The following is a 19,850-nucleotide window of genomic DNA, read 5'->3' on the forward strand; positions in this document are numbered from 1 at the left end:
CCAATTAAGTTGTGAAAAGTCACAATTAAAACTGTGAAAAGTCATGTGCCAGAGAGCCCACATTCCTGCTGTGCTCCCCGTGTCCCCACCCAGCCCCATCCTGTCTCCTGAGCAAAGCGACATCTCCTTCCCCCTGAGAAAACTCTGGAGAAGCCATATCAACTTTGACACTAATATCAAATGGCTGGGAGAGCTGGGAATGTTCAACCTGGAGAAGGGAAGGCTCCAGCCAGGGCCTGAAGGGGCTCCAGGAGAGCTGCAGAGGGACTGGGGACAAGGCCTGCAGGGACAGCACCCAGGGAATGGCTGCCAGTGCCAGAGGGCAGGGCTGGATGGGATCTTGGCAATGAGGAATTGTTCCCTGGCAGGGTGGGCAGGCCCCAGAGAAACTGTGGCTGCCCCTGGATCCCTGGAAATGTCCAAGGCCAGGATGGATAGGGTTTGGAGCAGCCTGGGACAGTGGAAGGTGTCCCTGCCCATGGAATGGGAGGAGCTTTAATGCCCTTCCCAAACCAAATCAGTCTGAGATACTGGGATTTATTTTATCCTAGAATCCTACAAAACTTTGATGCCAACTGCTCCCAAAGCAAGGGCACTGGTGACAGTCAGACTGAGGGTTTGGAGCTGAGGCTCTGCAGTTTAGGATCCCTGGTCAGGGTGAAGGCCAGGGAGGCTGGGGTCTCACCCGTGCGGCCGATGGTGAAGTCTGTCACGATACATTCCTTCCTGTCGTTGGTCAGCCGGGCCAGCTCCTCCAGGGTCGGGATGGTGTAGTAGCCAGCTCGTGTCAGGACAATCCCTGCAACACAGCACTCCCTGAGAACAGGGCTGGCAGCAAGGCATCAACATTCCCAGACTGTTATCCCATTTCTTTTGCCAGCCTGAACAGCTGGAAGCCTCAGAGGAACTGAGAATCAGGGCACCCAAAGCAAACAGACACCACAACACCTTCATTCCACAGCCTCCAGAGCACATTTAAACCAAGTGCCCAGGCAGGTTCTGCTCAGGCATCTGCCAGGGAGCAGCAGGTGTGCAAACAGGAAGGAAGAAGGTGTGCAGGGAGAAGAAAAATTGCAGATGTATCAACACTTGAAGGAAGCACTCTCCCTCCCAGCTTGAGTAGCCTGGGGCCTCAGGCACTGCTGACCAAACTGCAGCTTCTTCTACACTTAACAGGCTCCAATTCCTCATCTATTAATTTGTCTAATGATCTTCCTATTTCCCAAAAGCATTTTGCATCTCCAAAATGTCTACACACATTTTTTCTCCACATGTCACCTGCCAGTTTCATTACATGGCACCTAAGTATTACCTGGGAGGATTAACAAATCTTTTCCATTTACCTTCTCAAGTTTAAAAAACTCCAACACACGTGATATAAAATTGGAGGATAAAATTTCAATGCTCACTGACTCAGCAGATAAAATTTCTGCACTTGGTAAGAAAAGCAACATTTGTATTCTGGTGGAAGGAGGAGGGAAAAAAGCAAAGGCTGAGGGCATCAAAGAGCAGCAAACTCTGCACGCAATGCTGCTCCTGGCAGCCTCACCTGCAGGATGCTGCTGGAGGCCAGGCTCGATCTCCTTGTCCCACTCCTCCTGCAGGGAATCCTCCTGGAAGGAGGCGTCCTCGCTGCTGCCCTCCAGGCCGTTGCGCAGCGCCGCGCGCATGTTCAGCGCCACGATGGTGTCGTCCACGCCCGCGTGGGGCTTGTGCCCGCTGCCCTCCAGGCTCTGTGGGATGGGCTTGGCAATGGGGTTGGTGTAAAACCTGGTCACCTCGTGGGCCTCCTCCTCCTCCTCCCGCTCCCCGTCCTGCCTGTGGTTCTCCTCGGGAGGCACCGACAGAAAGAACCTGGGCAGAGGAAGGAGAATATGAATTGTTTCCTTCCCAGGGACTTACACCAGCATTCCTGGGCAGGCCAAGAGCTGCACTTGGGTGACCCCTGTGGGTCCCTCCTGCTCAGGAGACTCTCTGATTCTATGATTAAAATTCTCCTCTTTACAAACAAAGAGCAAACAGGACCACACCAACTGCAGTGTCAGTGATTATTCCCCTTCCCTCTGCTCCTGCTTGACTGCCACTGAGGCTCCCACTACAGCAAGGACAGGGGTGAGACTGGGACAGTCCCCACAGCCTGGGGACTAAGGCTGTGCCCTGTGCAGAGCTGAGTGGAACAGGGAGCTCAGGCTGGAGACAAGCCTCAAAGGGAGTGTAACAGCAACCCCACAGCTCCAAACCTTCTGCCCACAGGGCCAGGGTGACCTCACTCACACAGCAGCTCTTATTTTAGTAGCTTTCAATAAAATCAACGTGCTGAGCTGGGCAGGTTTTTTCCAGACTCTGATTAAAATAAATCCAAAGCAAAAATCAGAGTTCAACTGAAATATGTCCACAGGTTTTTTAGAGGAGGTTGGAATTCTGGCTTTGGGTGGGGAAGGATATAGCCTTAGAGGCTCCTCATTGTAATCTGTACAAAACACATATATAGAAAATAGAAATATGAGACACGAGGATCAGTGGAGCTCCCTTGCAATTCCCACATCTCTGAGGACTGACCAGCAGAGGTTCTTCTCCCCTCAGAGTCAGGCTTAGCACTTCCCCCGAGGAATATCCTGGTTTCTTGCTACAGGCAGGGAAGAGAGACTCATCCAGAACCTAAGTTCCTGCTCCCTGACCTGGATTTTGGGTGGGGTGACCTGGCAGTGCCCACACAGCAAGAACACACGGTTAGTGCAGGAGGAAATGCATCTCGCAGCAGGTCAACTGCTATCAATGAACAGGGAAGTGACAGCCCTGAGAAGAAGGGGCAGCTGTCCAGCAGTAACTCAGGGACAGGCAGCACCAGTCTGCCTTTCTGAGGACAAGCCCTGCAGGGTGACTCACTCACCTGTCCCCATTCTCCGGGTACTCTGACGGCGACGCCAGGTCCTCGTTCTCTCGGCTCACGGGAGAGAACAGGTTGCTGCTGTTGAGGTTCTTCAGAACCAGCTTCTTGATGCTCTTCCTAAACACACAACACACCAAGGAAGGGAAATTTGGATCTATCCACTGCATACATGTGTACTTTGTACTTAATCCAGATGCTCCAAGGGCCAGGAACCAGCTCTAAGAACTGTTCCCACACCCAGGACATATCAAGTCTCCCATAAGAGATCCTAAAATGTTTTGGGGAATTCCATTCAAGGCTCTGGTTAATATAGAGGTGTAAAAAAGCACAAGCCAGTGAAAGGCTCAAAGCCCAAGTTCAGCAAACCACAGTGTTCCCTGTTTCCCAAATCAGCTTTTCTACTAACACAGATCTGGCCCACAAGTGCAGGTTCATTAGCCCTTTGTTTTCACTCAACTTCAAATCTTTCCAAACTCCTTTTCTATATGACAGGCACTGCTGCACCTAAAAACTGAACCCAAAGCATTACTTGGGCAGACCCATGATTTATTTCTCACAGAAATATCTGTAGATTTGAAACAGAACTAGGGCTGGGATAAAACCACCAGAAATCTGCCTCCATATTTAGGGCATGAGCAAACCTGTTGACACTCCCAGTTCAGGAGCAGGAAGTATTACCCTGTGCAAGCTTTCCTTGTTAGAATTCCTCAATGACTTTATAGGAGCTTTGTTTCCCATCATGGGCTGACCTCATTTTACAGCTTAAGAGTTTAAGCTGAACCTTTTCACCTCCTCTACAGAAAACAGTTCTAGTGAAGCCTTACAGACAACTTATTGTTCTTCCAATATGAACCATAGCACAAAATCATGAGATTCAAGTAATATGCAGGAGTTTCCAGAAGATTCTCACACAGAGACAAAAGAGAAGCTCACTTTGGCATGAAGGCTCCATTGGACAGGGAGGGCTCATCATCATCCAGCCCATCAAAGAGCTGGGACTTGGCTGAGCCCGCTGACTGCAGGGCCTTGGGCCGCACTCTGGTGGCAGGGCGGGGGGTCAGCTTGTAGTGGGTGGGGGTCGTCAGGGCCTTCTGGGCTGCTGGGTTGGTTGGCTTCAGCCTCTGGAACAGAGAGAGGGACAGTTGGGAATCTCAGGCATGGGGACAGAGAGTTAGGGTGCTCCAGCCCAGGGCCCTGAAAGGCAAAGGGGGTGGTAAGCAAAGGGAAGTAATAATTGCACCGAGGTTAGGGAGCTCCACGTACAGCCCAGCCATCAGCCTGGATCCATGGGCACCCTGGGCTCCATGCACAGCCCAGCCATCAGCCTGGATCCACGGGCACCCTGGGCTCCATGCACAGCCCCAGCCATCAGCCTGGATCCACGGGCACCCTGGGCTCCATGCACAGCCCCAGCCATCAGCCTGGATCCACGGGCACCCTGGATCCATGGGCACCCTGGGCTCCATGCACAGCCCCAGCCATCAGCCTGGATCCACGGGCACCCTGGATCCATGTACACCCCAGCCATCAGCCTGGATCCACGGGCACCCTGGGCTCCATGCACAGCCCAGCCATCAGCCTGGATCCACGGGCACCCTGGGCTCCATGCACAGCCCCAGCCATCAGCCTGGATCCACGGGCACCCTGGGCTCCATGCACAGCCCCAGCCATCAGCCTGGATCCACGGGCACCCTGGATCCATGGGCACCCTGGGCTCCATGCACAGCCCCAGCCATCAGCCTGGATCCACGGGCACCCTGGATCCATGTACACCCCAGCCATCAGCCTGGATCCATGGGAACCCTGGGCTCCATGCACAGCCCCAGCCATCACCCTGGATCCATGGGCACCCTGGGCTCCATGCACAGCCCCAGCCATCACCCTGGATCCATGGGCACCCTGGGCTCCATGCACAGCCCCAGCCATCACCCTGGATCCATGGGCACCCTGGATCCATGGGCACCCTGGATCCATGGGCACCCTGGATCCATGGGCACCCTGGGCTCCATGGGCACCCTGGGCTCCATGGGCACCCTGGGCTCCATGGGCACCCCAGCCATCAGCCTGGATCCGTGGGCACCCTGGGCTCCAGGTGCCAGGCAGTACTCCCCTCCAGCCCCTGGAACCTGCGCAGGGGCAGCAGACACTCAGAACCTCCCCTACCACCTAAAAAGCCTGGGAAGTGTTTGTTTTATAATCTCTTGAACAAAGCAACAGGGAAAGGTTTCTCAAAGACTCTCAGGGATGTCCTAAGCAAAGCACTACAATTATTTTCCAAGCATTAACAACGATCCATCTTTATTCCCAATCAGCAGCAGGGAGCCCAGGAACTCCACAGCCAAGGCTGTGATGCAGGCAAAAGCAGGAAATCATGGAATGGTTTGGGTTGGAAAGTACCTTAAAGACCATGCCCTTCCAGCCCCCCTGCCACAGGCAGGGTACCTTCCACTGGGATAAAACAAAGCACTTTGTGTCGTGGAGGGTAAAAAGCCACTGCACCACTGGGAGAGCAAGAGGGCAACTTCCTTGGCTGCTCAGTGTGCACTGAAGTGATGAGGAGTGCACAGAGACCAAGCAATTCCACCTGTCACCCATAAAATGAGTTCAGGGCTGATGGGCACTCACCTCCTCCTTCTTCTTTGGGTCTGACATGGGGTTTCTGAAGAGTGGGGAGTCCCCAAAGGGGGAGTAGGTCAGGCTGTTGAGGTGCTGCTGGAGGACAGCTTGCTGGGCTGCAGAGGCGTTGGGGTCTGTCAGAGCTACAAAAGGAGCAGCATTTCAGTTTTAGAGCTCTGGGAACAGAACCAGGGCAGGCAGCAGCGCCCAGATCATCTCCTTCCTCCATCAGAGTGTCCAACCATATTCACTGAGTTCTCATGGGTGAAAAGCTGAGGGCACAGAGAGCTACAGAGCAGTGGAAAGAGCCTGGCCTGCCAGAATATTCAACTAATCCAGCTGGCTTCTGAAAGGGTAGGCAGGGAAAACACTTCATGCAGAATTTTGACATTACTGCTACCACAACCATACAGGTCTAGAGTCTCCTCTACAATGGATTCTAAATCTTGTCTGTCTTAAAGCATTTTATTTTAATTCCTATTGAAATGCTCTAAGACTTCACCCCATGAAACATTCATGCCACCAAAAGCAGCTTAATTCTAATTCCAATAAATTCAGGAGAGAAGTGGGCATTCCCAAAGAACCACAAAACCATCTCAGAACAGCAGCTTATTGTCAGGGTCTGCAGGAAGTCAGCAGGAGAGCTGGAGACAACTGGGTCTTATTTTTGTCCCAAAGGCACAGCATTCCTGTTAATAAAGGCCCTCTAGGCCTCTCCTATCTGGAAGTACTGAAAAATCCAATGTTGCACTTCCCTTAGTTTTCATTGTGCACATCTATTCTTGCTGCCCCAAATTCAATTTGGGAAATTTACTAATCTTCAAGACAATGCTCTAAAAATAGGTGCAATTATTGGGTACACAAAGCAACTTGGAATTCCTTAAAAACATACCTACAGCTAGCAGAACAAGGGTCATTAACACGGTCTGCACTGTGACTGAGAACAGAAGTGGCCCCAAGGAGATGCTCTGTCACTCCAAACCCTTTGGGAAGGGAGTGCTCCTGTGCTCAGGCACGTGGGCACAAGGCAGCAGGCTCATGGACACTCACCTACAGCAGGCTGAGGGGCCCCAAAGCCCAGGGTGGCTGTGGATGTGTTGAATCCTGGCGCTCCGAACGCTCCTGTTCCCAGCGTTCCCCCCAGCTTTGGCTGCGTGTTCCCAAACAGGGATGTCTGTCCTGCCCCCAGAGCTGTGACAGAGAGGGCATTGTCAGTCACCACTGACTCTGGCATGTTCACAGGCACAACAAAGAATTCCTTACTGGACTGCAGGAAACACCCTCCATGCCTGGGGATGCTGCAGGCAGCAGAGGCTCTGAGCACAGAGGACCCCACCAGTCATGCCCAATTTCTGCCAGGCCACTTGGCACTGTGCTGAGAAGCTCCCCTTGGAGCTGCCCTAAGCCATCCTGGCTTGAAGCTCAAACATAGCCAGCCTTTCCTAACTCAGCTACAGGCAATGCCCAGGCTGGACTGCACTGCAGCCTGAGGGCTGGAGCTGCCCAGACATGAGCTGGGAAACTGCTTACCTGTTCCAAACCCTGTTCCAAGTCCAGTGCCCAGAGTCCCAGTCGCAGGCTTATTTCCAAACAAGCTATTTCCAGCAGTGTTGGCACCAAAACCTTCAACAACAGAATGAGCAGCTCATTAGAGATGAAATTAAAACCATTTATTTAAATAAATAAGCCTCACAGGGTTGAAGAGCCCTGCCAAAGCCAAATTTCTCACTGTTTCCAGCAGCGCAGGTTAAACTGGCAATCAGCAAGAAGGGACTTCACTGGTAATTAACACATTTTAGTTATAAATATAGCAGTAAAGCAGCACAGAAAAATGTTGGTCTGTCTTCTTAAGCTTTTCAGTTTGTTACAAACTTCAGAGTTTCCCAGAGCTGACATGATGCTGCTCTAGCTGGCAGTGGAGTAAAACGTGCTGGGGTTTTCTGAGTGCCTGGAGGGAACAAACCTCAATCCATCCTGTTTATACCACACTCATTTCTCTGACCCTCCCCACAGAGCAGGTGGGAACTCAGATCTGCACAGCTCAAGGGCACAGCTGTAGCTGCAACAAGGCCACCCCAAATCTACCATGAGCTCAGTTCTACTGCAGATGCTGAGCCCATCCCACGCTTGGTTAGTACACAAAGCCAGGATTAAACTGAAAAACTGCAGGTGTGCACCAACCCCTTGGAATCCAGCTCATTCCTCCTATAAACTGCTACACCGGCAAACCAAAACCACACACTGCAAAGGCTGGTCTCCACCAAACAGTGCCAACACACTGTGGGGCCATGGAGATCCTGAGCAGCAGAACAAGAACTCAAAAGCACCTTTGACTCCCCTGGGAGGTTTGCCCAGCACTGCTCACCACAGTCAAACCCTGCTTGCCCTGGTTCAGAGCACTGAGAGCTACAAAGAGCTTGATTTGGGAAGGATCTAAAACATCAGCCAGCTCCCTTGAGTTCTTCCCTGTCTATATGGGCAGGCTGCACAGCACGCTAAAGGCATGGCAGGCCCCACTGCCTTTAAATAAACAACACAAAACAGCACTGCAGGACAGGGATGGCAGGGTCCAACTCCCTCCTACTCACTCTCAGAGACACAGTTGTGTTGCTCTGAGATCCAGAATTAAAAAGGCAGGAGAGATTTCAGAGTCCCATGAAAGAAGCTGCCACTCCCTTCAGCCATCCTTACACATTGCTCCTGCTCAGTCACACCCACCCAACAGCAGTTCTCACATCAGAGGCCACCAGGAACACACCAGCAGCTCCCCAGGACTTTGGTCCTTCCCACCACCAAGGACAACTGGAGCTGACTCACTTCACCTTCATTGCAGTGCAGGATCTCCTGACACCTGCCCAAGCCCAGGGATCACTGGTTTTAACCCAATTCTCCCAGTGCTGCTGTGCCAACACAGGGTGTTCATAACCTCCTAACAAACCCCTCTGCTCCCTGAATCCTTGATTTCAAGAGTTTTCAACCACAGAATTACAGCATGGATGGAGTTGGAAGGGTCCACCCAACACACCCCTGCCCAGGCAGGGTCACTGCAGCAGTGCCACAGGAGCTGCCCAGGGGGTTTGGGATGTCTCCAGAGAGGGAGACTCCAGCCCCTCCCTGGGCAGCTGTTCCAGGGCTCTGCCCCTCCAGGGAAGGAAGTTCTTCCTCAGGCTGGGCTGGAATTGTTGTGTTTTAGTTCCTGGCCATTGCTCCCTGTCCTGCCACTGGCACCACTGAGCAGAGGCTGGCACCATCCTGACACCCCTGGAGAGATGTGTGTGGATGGGTGGGCTATTTGGGTGGATGGATGCATCCCCTCTCAGCCTTCCCTTCTCCAGACTGACCAGGCCCAGCTCCCACAGTCTCTCCTCACCAGAGATGCTCCAGACCCCAAATCATCTCTGTGCCCTTCCCTGGACCCTCTCCAGTAGCTCCTGGTCTTCCTTGAGCTGTGGAGCCCAGAAGTGAACAGGACACTCCAGATGAGCCTCCCTGGAGCTGAGCAGAGGGGCAGGATCCCCTCCCTGACCTGCTGGGAATGCCCTTCCCAATGCTCCCCTGGATCCTAGGAGCTATCCTGACCATCCCAGGCTGAAAATTCCCTTAAGGACTCACCAAAACTTGACCATCTATTTCCTGAGTCAGGGAGCCCCACCAAGAGCAAAGGCACAACCCAGCACCCAGCACTGTGCCAGGGCCATCGTTCACCTGACCATTCCAACACTACAGTACCCAGCATGTGCTCTCTGCAGTGTGTGGTAGACACAGTACAGATTTAAATGACTGAAGCCACACTATTTTCCCTGTCCCCAAACTGGAAGGGTTTGCAGGGGTTCCTAAACTCAGAGCAGGTTTGTTACCGAAGAGGCCCCCGCCCGTGGTGGTACCGAACGAGGGAGCGCTGGTCGTGGTGGCTCCAAATCCAGCAGGCTTGTTCCCAAACAGGGTCTGAAAGGAAAACAACAGCAATTTGGAAACCTGGGATGCTGACACCATGGGAACTGTATTGGTGCTTGGCTGCAGGCAAGGAAGCAGAACTGAAGCCAAGCACAGCTGAGCCCCCCAGCCCACCCTCCCATGGGTGGGGTTATCCCAAGCCACCTGCAAGATCCCCAAAAGCAGCTGCTAGGGTCAGACTCAAGGGGCTTAAGGGACTTCTCCAATCTCAGTGATCCTGTGATTTTTGCTCCACCAGAACCAAAATGACTGAGTATCAAAAACCAAGGTTGGTTTTGGTCCATCACAACTTACAGCCCTATGCTGAGGCACCCCAGTCACTGAAAACCTCAGTATTTCCAGCTGCTTTTATCACTCCACACATCACTTGTTAAAAAATGACTCTACTACACCTGTTTATCCTCCAGTTTCCAGCAAACCACCTGACTCTTGTATCTCAGACATCCTAATTCCTAAGCTGACACAACTTCTGTGCAGTCAGCACCCCGAACAGGGTTCTGCTTGGTTTTCTCTTTGTTACAGAGGCACAGACATACCGAACCACCAACACCAAATCCCGTGTTGGCTTGTCCAAAAAGGCCAGTTCCCGTTCCAAATCCAGTCCCAGCATTTGTATTGGCAGCTGTCCCAAAAAGGCCTCCAGGCTGCGAGGGCTGGGTGACCCCAAAGAGACCCTACAAAAAGGAACCAGGTTAAGGTAACGCTCCCAGGCTTTTCCAAGTCCAGCACTGACAACAAAGATTCCAACACACAAAATCAGGCAATAAAACAATGCTGCTTTTGCCCTCGTGCTGGGGGAAGAGGAGGGGTGAAGAGCATTCCAGAAGCTTTAGTCCTCCTCCAAAAAATTAGTTACTAAAAGGAAATTAAAAAACCCCAAAAATTTATGCTCCAAGATTTAAAGGATATCAGAATTTCCTCATCACTTTGAACAATGGAGATGGAAAAGAAACATTTCACAGGGTTTTCTATGAGAAGTCACAACAAATTCACAAAGAACACAGGATATCTGAAGCCAAAGCCTCTAGTCATACAAGTTACAACTACGTAGAATCTGTCACAAAAGCCCCCAAATGTTGCTCATTTGTCACTAGAAAGCCCAAGACTGAATTCCCAAAGAAGGCTGACAATGGAATGACATTATCTGTGTGAAAATGATCAGAAGCATAGGAGTTGCTAGACAGCAGCTGCTTGAGGAGGTGAGTGGGTACATGATTTGTGAACAGCTGACTGCTCTCCAATTGTCAGGAACAAAGCTGACTGCCAGGAGGTTCCTCAGTGCACCACAGCCTCCAGAGCTCGGCACGCTGCTTGTACCCCACGGCAGGGGAACGTGAGGCACACCCAACGCTGCAGCCCCCGTGCCCGGCAGGAGCAGCTGCAGCCCCTCTTACCATGGTGTTGGTGTTGGGCTGGCCCAGGGTGCTGGTGCCCCCAAAGGAGAAGCCGGTGTTCTGCGTGGTGGTGGCCTGGCCAAAGGGTTTGTTGAACAGGCTCGTGGTCTGGGACTGCTGCCCAAAGAGCCCCCCGGTGGTGCCCGTGCCAAAGCCGGTCGTACCTGGGACACCAAGGGCAGTTAGAGAGCCAGCCCAGCACATCCACACCCCAGCATGCACACAGCAAAAAGGGTCACAGAATGTCCTGAGCTATAGGGACCCCCAGGGATCCCCCAGTGCCACCCTGCCATGCCCAGAGCCCAGCAAGCCCAGCCTGGGCATCCCTGGTGGTGCCCGTGCCAAAGCCAGTCATACCTGGGACACCAAGGGCAGTTAGAGAGCCAGCCCAGCACATCCACACCCCAGCATGCACACAGCAAAAAGGGTCACAGAATGTCCTGAGCTATAGGGACCCCCAGGGATCCCCCAGTGCCAGCCCTGCCCTGCCCAGAGCCCAGCAAGCCCAGCCTGGGCATCCCTGGCAGCTCTGGCCAAAGGCTCCTGGAGCTGTGGCAGCCTCGGGGCCGTGCCCATTCCCTGGGCAGCCTGGGCAGTGCCAGCACCCTCTGGGCAAGAACCTTGCCCTAAAATCCAACCTAAATCCCTCCCCTGGGCCAGCTCCAGCTGCTCCCTGGGTGCTGTCTCTGCTCAGCCAACAACCACCTCCATTCCTACAGCATGGAGGATTTGGATCTGTTTACAGTCAGATTCCACAAACACAAATATCCAGTACTAGGAAAAAATCCTTCCCTGGCAGGGTGGGCAGGCCCTGGCACAGGGTGCCCAGAGCAGCTGGGGCTGCCCCTGCATCCCTGGCAGTGCCCAAGGCCAGGCTGCACATTAGGGCTTGGAACAGCCTGGGACAGTGGAAGGTCCCTGCCATGGCGGGGTGAGACTAGGTCAGCTTCAAGGTCCCTTCTAACCCAAACCATTCTAGGATTCTATGATCTATTTACTTTTCAATTTGCACCAAAACCTAATAAAAATCCAACTGCTGTTTATACTTTTCCAAGGGAAAGTAAGAAAACAGAAAATAGATTCCTATGGCAAGGAGCTGCACCAGTGAATGCTGGCAATATAACCAGCACAACTCTAAGCTCACAGCAGTGTTTCAGCATCACAGAATTCTAAATGGTTTAACAGAATATTTGCACATGCACTCACAGGAACACCAGTGCCAGGCAGTACTTACTGGTTCCAAAAGCAGTTTTATTCTGCCCATAGGAGAAGCCTGTATTGGTAGTGGAAGAGCCAAAAAGTCCTGTGGCTGTGCTGGACGTGGCAGTGGAAGAGCCAAACAAGCCAGCAGTTGCTCCTGCTCCTACAGGATTCGTGGGCCCTTTCCTATTAGCCTGGTAGTCTTCCAAACGGAGTTCCTAGAGGAAAATCCAGCTCTTTTTACCCAGGACAAGGGCAGGCAAATGTTCTTACCACACTCACCCAGCACCCCATCTTCACCAAGGTGAAGGCTCAAGAAAAGCTGCAACACCCGCATTTTTAAAAATAAGGACACTAAAAACGGGACCTGAACTTAGATCCATGTTTTTACTTTGATTTGACATCCCAGAGCCTTTTCAGATACTTTATAAATGATCTGTTTTGAAGGGTCAAGCAAACCAGCCCAAATGGGAAGGCCTCAGGATAAATCCTTGGGAATATTAATTTATAACAAACAACTGAGCTCTGCCTGGGATCCCGTTATTATCTCAGCAGAGCAGGGCTGTTCCCAACAGGATCTCATGTCCTTCTGACAAGATGGAATTTCAGCTCTTCCAGACTCGCATCAAGCACTTGAACCCAACTGCAGTCAGCGTGGCATTGCATTAATTGTTTTACTTGACAACACCTCTCGTGTGTGATGCAGATACTGAAGGTTCATTAGTATTTCTGCATTCATGAGCACAGACAGTAGCAAAGGCCCAGAAAGGCCCGAGGCAGGGCTGTGTGCCCCTGCACTGACCTCGAGGGACTTGCTCTCGTACTCCTTCATGGCAGTGATGCACTGGTGCTTGGTGTTGATGTTGGTGCTGACGCCGGATTTCACCATGGTGTCGGTGCCGGTTGGGGGCTGCCGGGAAGGGAGGAAGAGCCAGGTTAAAATCCAGCCAGACATGGGGGAACACAGCCACAACTCCCTGCAGAACTCCCTGGGAAATCCTACACCTAGCACAGACCTGAGGCTCTGCATGGCTGCTCTGCTTGGGCAAGACCCCACCTGAAGTGCTGCCCCAGCCCTGGGGCCCAAGAGCAGGAGGATGTGGGGCTCCAGGAGCCAGTCCAGAGGAGCCCCGGAGCTGCTCCAGGGCTGGAGCCCCTCTGCAGCCAGGCTGGGAGAGCTGGGGGGGCTCACCTGGACAGGAGAAGCTCCAGGCAGAGCTCAGAGCCCCTGGCAGGGCCTGCAGGGGCTCCAGGAGAGCTGCAGAGGGACTGGGGACAAGGCCTGCAGGGACAGCACCCAGGGAATGGCTGCCAGTGCCAGAGGGCAGGGCTGGATGGGATCTTGGCCATGAGGAATTGTTCCCTGGCAGGGTGGGCAGGCCCTGGCACAGGGTGCCCAGAGCAGCTGGGGCTGCCCCTGCATCCCTGGCAGTGCCCAAGGCCAGGCTGGGCACTGGGGCTGGGAGCAGCCTGGGACAATGGAAGGTGTCCCTGCCATGGCAGGGGTGGCACTGGGTAGGATTTAAGGTCCCTCCCAGCCCAAATCTTGTCTGATTGCATGTTTTTATGATTCCATCATTATTTGTACAGCTGAGGTCTCACCCAGGTGTGTTTAATGATGATCAACAGTGGAATTAGTCACAGGAACACTCAAAACAACACCCAGCAATTCTGCTTTCTGTTTCACTTTTACAGCAGTTTACCTCAGCTTCTGACTCAAACCCTGGAGCTCTGCATGAATTCCAGTATCCCCCCTCTTTTTAACAGTGCTATGGAAGTACAAATCAGCAGCACTGCAAGAGCCCAGGCAGCATCACAGCTCTGTCCCCGAAGCCTCAGCCTTACATCAGCTCAGTCTGGAAATGAAGAGGGCTGAGATCTGCATGAACAAGTTTCTGGGGAAGAGAGCCCCTCCTCCAGCAGGCCCCAGGTAGCCCAGTTCCTCAAGGCCTCTCTGCTGGGCCACCCTCCAGGCCCAACTGCCACAGAACTTTGTAGCAGTTACTGAATCCTGTCTTAAAGGGGACTCGTCCGGAGGAGGCAGGACAGCACTCCTCTCCTGCCAGGTCCCATTCCCAGAGCCAGGCTGGCTCAGCAGAGCTATGCTGATTCTGACCCATCCCAAGATGCCTCTAACCCTTACTGCTGCCAGCATTTGCCATGGATCACCTTCAATTCCACAGCACTTGCTGGACAGGCTCAGCTTTAGGAGCTCCTTTACTCCTTCAGTGTTGGCCCTAAACCCAGCAAGCCTGGAATTCTGTCGTGTTTGAGAGGGGATGTTTTCAAATCAGTTCAAAACACTTGCACATGAACTCATTTTTTCACCTCAGTGACCAAGACATCACACAAACGACTGCAAAACTGTATACTTCCCACAGTAAACAGGCTGGAGTAAGAAGAAAGAGCAGAACTTACATTAAATTTAATAGTCGTGCCAGTTGGAGCTGCAGTGAAGCTGGTTGGGCCAAAGAGAGAGCCAGATGTGCTCCCAAAGGGGTTGGAAGTGGTGTTGGTGGTCCCAAAGAGCCCCCCACTGCTGGTGCTTGTACCAAAGTCTGAATAAAGCATAAAAAGTAACAACATCAGTATTACAACAAACCCAAATTAACTATTTAAAACTTAAACCCTAATACTTTATTCAAACTAGAAACTGGTTTGAAAATGCAAAAAACTGCTGGGAAAAATAATCTGACAGCAAAGCTGGATGTTGATGGTGCTGCTAATGCAGTGCCCTGCTGCAGAAGTGTCCTTAACTCAGCACTCCAGAAACACCAGACAAACCACAGCAGTTTCCTTCTACAGCAGTCAGTTTCCTTCCTTCCAAGTAGGAAGAAAACAACACAATAACTTTATAATAAAGAGAATCAGCAAGGCTCCTTTTTTCAGAAGGGGCTCCAAGCAGTTGCTTTTGCCTCATGAAATTACAGAAGAGTTTAACAGCATTCCCTGTCTTCTCCTGCCACAGACAAACCCAATTATAACTGCTCTGTCACAGGGAAAAAAAAACCTAAAATCAATCAGCCCCAAAACAGTATTCAAGATAAAGAATTCCAACCAACAACCTTTGGCAATTTATTTTAAAATGTAGGGCTGGAATCACAGCTACAGATTCAGGAGCATGTGGGCTCTCCCCAGCTGCTGTGGGCAGAGGGATGTCACTGTATCCTGCAGGAGAAACCCCCCAGCCCCACCCTGGCCCCTGTCCCACCCAACTGCTCTCCCACCCAACAGCAGAGGGGTGCCAGTCTCACTCACTTCCAAAGCCAGCTGGTTTGTTCTGTGCAAAGGCATTATTCTGGGATGAAAACAGGCTTCCACCAGTGCTGGTGGTTCCAAAGAGGCTGTTTGATGTCCCAGTGGATGTTCCAAAGCCAAAGCCAGTGCTGGTGGAGGAGGTGGCTGGTTGGTTGAATGTAGTAGACCCAAACAACCCTCCTGCAGACAGAAACAGGTGGTTAATCCTTCACAACCTCCTCTGCCTGGGAGCTCTGACAGTTCTTGCTGTCCTGGGATCGGGAGGGTGCTTTTTGGGTATTTTTGTTGCCGATTCCCTGGTTCAGGCTGCTCCCCTCTGCCCTCCCTCCGTGCCCAGCCCCTGGGGCATACCTGGCTTGCTCTGCGTGCTCCCGAACAGGCTGCCGGTGTTGTTGCTGGAGCCAAAGGCCGAGGTCCCGAAGGCCCCTCCGCTGGTGGTGCCAAAGCCAGCATCTGCAAGCACAGCCCAGAGAGCCCCTCAGGCTGCAGCTCCACACAGCCCCAGAACACACACGCTTCTTCCTTCCAGGCCTTCCCCACAAACCCACCACAGATTTGTGCCAGCCCCAGAACACCCCAGCGATACCACCTTCCCCAAGCACTGCATTTCCCACTCTTCCTTCCCACAGAAGGAATTTCCACAGCAGACACGGAACCCTGGTTGTCTGCCCAGACAGAAAGCTTGGTTAGGGGTGAAGCCTCGGGCTCCTGAACCTCTTCCAAGCCAGCTGGAGCACCCAGCAGCTCCCTGATTCCATTCCACAAAGGATCACCACCTCCCTGGGATCCTCTGAGCTCACTCCAGGAAAAGACACCTCATTGAAGCCACCTTGGATATGTCACTTACTTTGCCCAAAAGTTGAAGTTGTCCCAAAGCCGGTGCTGCCTCCAAATGGAGTGCCAAAGGATTTGTTGAACATTTTCAGGATGTATCAGGTTTTCTTCCTAGACCTGGAAAGCAGAATTCAGGTTTTATTGAAAGCTCACCCTACAAACTCGTTTTCCATCTCCTTCACTGCCAAGGGCAGCAATCCCACCAGAATCCTTCAGCACCAACCCCATGGCACTATGTGATTCCAAACCCTGCCACAACCCCAGGAGGGCCAAGGGCACCAACATTCCAGTGACACCACAGCCAAGGAGGTGTCACTAAACACCAGTGTCCCTAAAATTAAGCTGTCACCCTTAATTATGGCTGGAGTTCCTGCCCATCTCGGCCTGTGTCCTGGGCTGCAGTGATCCCACAGCAATCCTGGGGGTTTCCAGGAATGATTTTCCTGTTCCACCCATTTTGCCAACTGCTTCAAGCACGGCAGAGGGGAATGCAGTGCACAGGGATTACAGGAACCCAGCCTCCCTCTGCTCCCCAGCAGTTGCTGTTCCAGGGGAGTTTTGCAGGGCCCAGTTCCCTCTCCAGCCCCCACGGTTTCTTTACAGCACATTCCCTGCTGCCTCTCCCCAGCCTCCTCCCACAGCACAAACAGATACAAACTCTGCCCCAGCTCTCTGAGTTTGTCAACAAATCCAGCACAATAATCCCCACAGCTCCTCAGGCACACTGTGGGGAACAGCAGCTTCACCACTGAAAGTTCCAGATTAGTCAAAAACTTGCCAGATTAACAAAAAAAGCCAGTACCACCCCAAATAATGTTCATATTATCCCCAAAACAGTAGTACTAGCAACAACAACAACAACAAAAAGCTAGAACTAGAAATGCCATATTAACCCAAAAAAGCCATAATAGCAAGAAAATACCAAAGTTAAAAAAAGCCAGTATTACTCCCAAAATGCCATGCTGACCAAAAATAATGGGTGTAATGATCCATGAAAAGTCATAATAGCCAGAAGAAAATGACAATACTAACCAGAAAAAATACACATTACTAAAATAATGTCCAATAACAAGAAAAACCAAAAAAAAAAGCTAGCACTACCCCAACCTCCCTCCAGATTCAGTAGGAAATGAGGAATTCACCCACATTCCCAGGTACTCCCTGGCAGCAGTAGCCACACGCAGCACTGCAGAACATCAGCAGTGCAAGGATGGCCCACACCAGCAACATTCCCAAGGCAAACAACTCCAGCTAAAGCCAAAGCTGCCCTTTCCCTGTGCCCAAGGCAAGCAGAGAGGGACTGGGCACTGCCCAGCACAGCCTCCCCCAGGGAAATTGCTACATCCATTTGCCCACCCCTGAAACTGAAGTGTTTGTTTCCCTAACACCAGCAGCACTTTCCGGGAATGGCCAAATCCAGACGGGGAGCAGCCACAGGCTCCCTCAACCCTGAGCAGCTGGAGACCAAATCAGCCCAGACCAGCCCAATCCCGCACTGCCCTGGCAGGAGAACTGCAAAAATGATTTTAGTGTCACCTCCACCTACTCCAACAGACACACAGCACAATTTCGGACTGCTAAGGGTCTCCACACATCCACAGGCAAATCCTTACAGGCTTCATTTGTCCCGGGAAGAGGAATTTCAGTAAAATGGTCCCGGTAAAAGCCAGGAAAAGCTGCTCTGACAAACTCTCAGAGCTCCTGGGAGAGCTCCTCAGGGTAACACTGCACCCTGAGCCCTCCTCACCTTCTCCCATGGGATCCCTGGTGCTGGCAAAGCTCTGCCAGCCCATGCAGTGCCAGCTGTGCCCCATGGGCACCTTGTCCCCAGCCCAGAGCACTCAGTGCCACTTGCAGGGGACACCTGCAGGGCTGGGCACTGCAAAACTCCCTGGGCAGCCCCTGCCAAGGCCTGAGCTCCCTTGCCATGGGCAAATTGCTGCTGCTGTCCAAGCTGAGCCTCCTGTCAGGGAGTTATGAGAGTGGAAAAGTTGACCCTGCACATTCTTCTCTCCAGGCTGAACCCCTCAGGTCCCTCTCCAGCAGGACCTGCTCCCAAAGACACCTGTCCATTCCTATGGAGTATTTTCAGCCACCTCCCCTTGTGCCAGTGCAAGTTTCCCTTTCAGGCCAGATAAAAATCACCTGCACTTTCCAGCTGTCCGATGTTGTGACTCTCATCCTTATCTGCAAATTCACAAGTCACTCATTTTCTGTGGCTCGTCTTTTTTAAGTCACTGCTCTCACATTGTCCTGAGATCACTAAACGCCAAACTCTACCTAAGAAGAAATCTAAAAAAATCATATTTTAAGAGAAAACCTGTTATGGAAAGATTTCCCCCTCCCACAGCAAGCATTGTGTTCTACTTCAAACCCACCCCTCCTCCCCTGCACCTCGAGGGCTGTGCCCAGTTCTGGGCACCTCAGAGAAAGAGAGACCTGGAGGGGCTGGAGTGTGTCCAGGCAGGGAAGGAAGCTGGGCAGGGGCTGGAGCAAAGGAGGCTCAGGGGCCCTTGTGGCTCTGCACAAGTCCCTGCCAGGAGGGCACAGCCGGGGGGGTCGGGCTCTGCTCCCAGGGCACAGGGACAGGAGCAGAGGGAACGGCCTCAGGCTGGGCCAGGGCAGGCTCAGCTTGGCCAGCAGCAGCAATTTGCCCATGGCAAGGGAGCTCAGGCCTTGGCAGGGGCTGCCCAGGGAGCTTTGCAGTGCCCAGCCCTGCAGGTGTCCCCTGCAGGTGGCACTGAGTGCTCTGGGCTGGGGACAAGGTGCCCATGGGGCACAGCTGGCACTGCATGGGCTGGCAGGGCTGGGCCAGCCCCGGGGATTTGGGGATTCTGTGAACCCAAGAGCTGGACCAGAATTAGTAAAACTCGAGGGTTTTACACAGGATCCCCCTCCCACTCGCTGCAGCCCCAGCTGAGGAGATCCCTCACGCCAAAAAGCTCTAATTGAAGTTTAACAGCAACAGCAGAAAATCCCCCAAAACCACCCAAAGAAACCCATATCACCAACATAACTTCAATCACATGTAACCAACCTAACTTTAAACTACGTCTATTTAACACGACAGTAAATAACTCCCGGGGCCCGGGACCGCCGGGCCGTTACCCGCATCCAGAGCCGGGTATCCCCCGTGGAAAACACCCGGAATCTCCCACCGGACCCGCACCGGGACAACCAAAAAGGCCTAAAAATCCCCAAAAGCGGCCAGGTACTGCGGAAACAGCCGGGGCACGGCTGCCGGGAAATCCCACTCCCTCACATCCTTCCCGCCTCCCTCCGGCCCTCCCTCCGTCCCGCGCCCCCCCCCCCACTCCGGGACCGCCCGGTCTCCCGGCACAAAAGGCCTGGCGGCGGCGCCACAGCCACGCCGGGAGGGCAGGGCGGCCAGGCTCGGCGCGGGGGGCGGGCAGGGCAGCCCTGGCAGGCCCCAGTGCTCACCGTGGGTGCCGGAAAGCGCCGCTCGGAGCGGCCGGGCCGGGTCGGGCCCGCGGTGCCGCCGCCGCCGCCTCACGGGGCCGCAGCTGCGTCACAGCCCGCGCGCGCACTCCCGGCCTCCCCCGCGCGCCGCCTCGGCCCCGCCCCGCTTCCGCCTCCCATTGGCCGCGCCCCCCGCTCTCGCCCCGAGCTCAACGCTGATTGGGGAAAGCGGCGCCGCGCACTGAGCGCCCATTGGCCGAACGGGCGGCGGAGAGGGCGGGGCT

The 19,850-nt window shown here is 53.2% G+C and overlaps 1 protein-coding gene across 6 annotated transcripts in view; it reads right to left on the reverse strand.

Annotated features, from left to right (window-relative positions):
• NUP98 (nucleoporin 98 and 96 precursor) overlaps positions 1-19,742 on the reverse strand; it is a 35,816-nt gene extending 16,074 nt beyond the window's left edge. For 3 of the 6 annotated variants that reach the window (XM_071430005.1, XM_071430010.1, XM_071430009.1), the window contains exons 1-17: positions 19,588-19,742; positions 16,160-16,263; positions 15,664-15,765; positions 15,313-15,492; positions 14,473-14,612; positions 12,857-12,964; positions 12,089-12,272; positions 10,855-11,018; positions 9,997-10,134; positions 9,364-9,451; positions 7,037-7,129; positions 6,557-6,697; positions 5,516-5,649; positions 3,824-4,011; positions 2,891-3,007; positions 1,550-1,854; positions 686-799 (exon numbers count right to left, since the gene is read on the reverse strand). In XM_071430005.1, coding sequence (XP_071286106.1) covers positions 686-799; positions 1,550-1,854; positions 2,891-3,007; positions 3,824-4,011; positions 5,516-5,649; positions 6,557-6,697; positions 7,037-7,129; positions 9,364-9,451; positions 9,997-10,134; positions 10,855-11,018; positions 12,089-12,272; positions 12,857-12,964; positions 14,473-14,612; positions 15,313-15,492; positions 15,664-15,765; positions 16,160-16,232 — 2,269 coding nt within the window. In that variant the 5' untranslated portion in view covers positions 16,233-16,263; positions 19,588-19,742. Of the gene's footprint in view, positions 1-685; positions 800-1,549; positions 1,855-2,890; positions 3,008-3,823; positions 4,012-5,515; positions 5,650-6,556; positions 6,698-7,036; positions 7,130-9,363; positions 9,452-9,996; positions 10,135-10,854; positions 11,019-12,088; positions 12,273-12,856; positions 12,965-14,472; positions 14,613-15,312; positions 15,493-15,663; positions 15,766-16,159; positions 16,264-18,291; positions 18,439-19,587 lie in introns of all 6 variants that reach the window. The other 3 variants (XM_071430006.1, XM_071430011.1, XM_071430007.1) reach the window with 3 other exon arrangements.
• Positions 19,743-19,850: the final 108 nt, after the last annotated feature.

The sequence above is a fragment of the Agelaius tricolor genome, unplaced genomic scaffold (assembly GCF_023055355.1).
Source record: "Agelaius tricolor isolate 1412-34295 unplaced genomic scaffold, bAgeTri1.0.p SCAF_7, whole genome shotgun sequence".
NCBI classification, from domain to species: Eukaryota; Metazoa; Chordata; class Aves; order Passeriformes; family Icteridae; genus Agelaius; species Agelaius tricolor.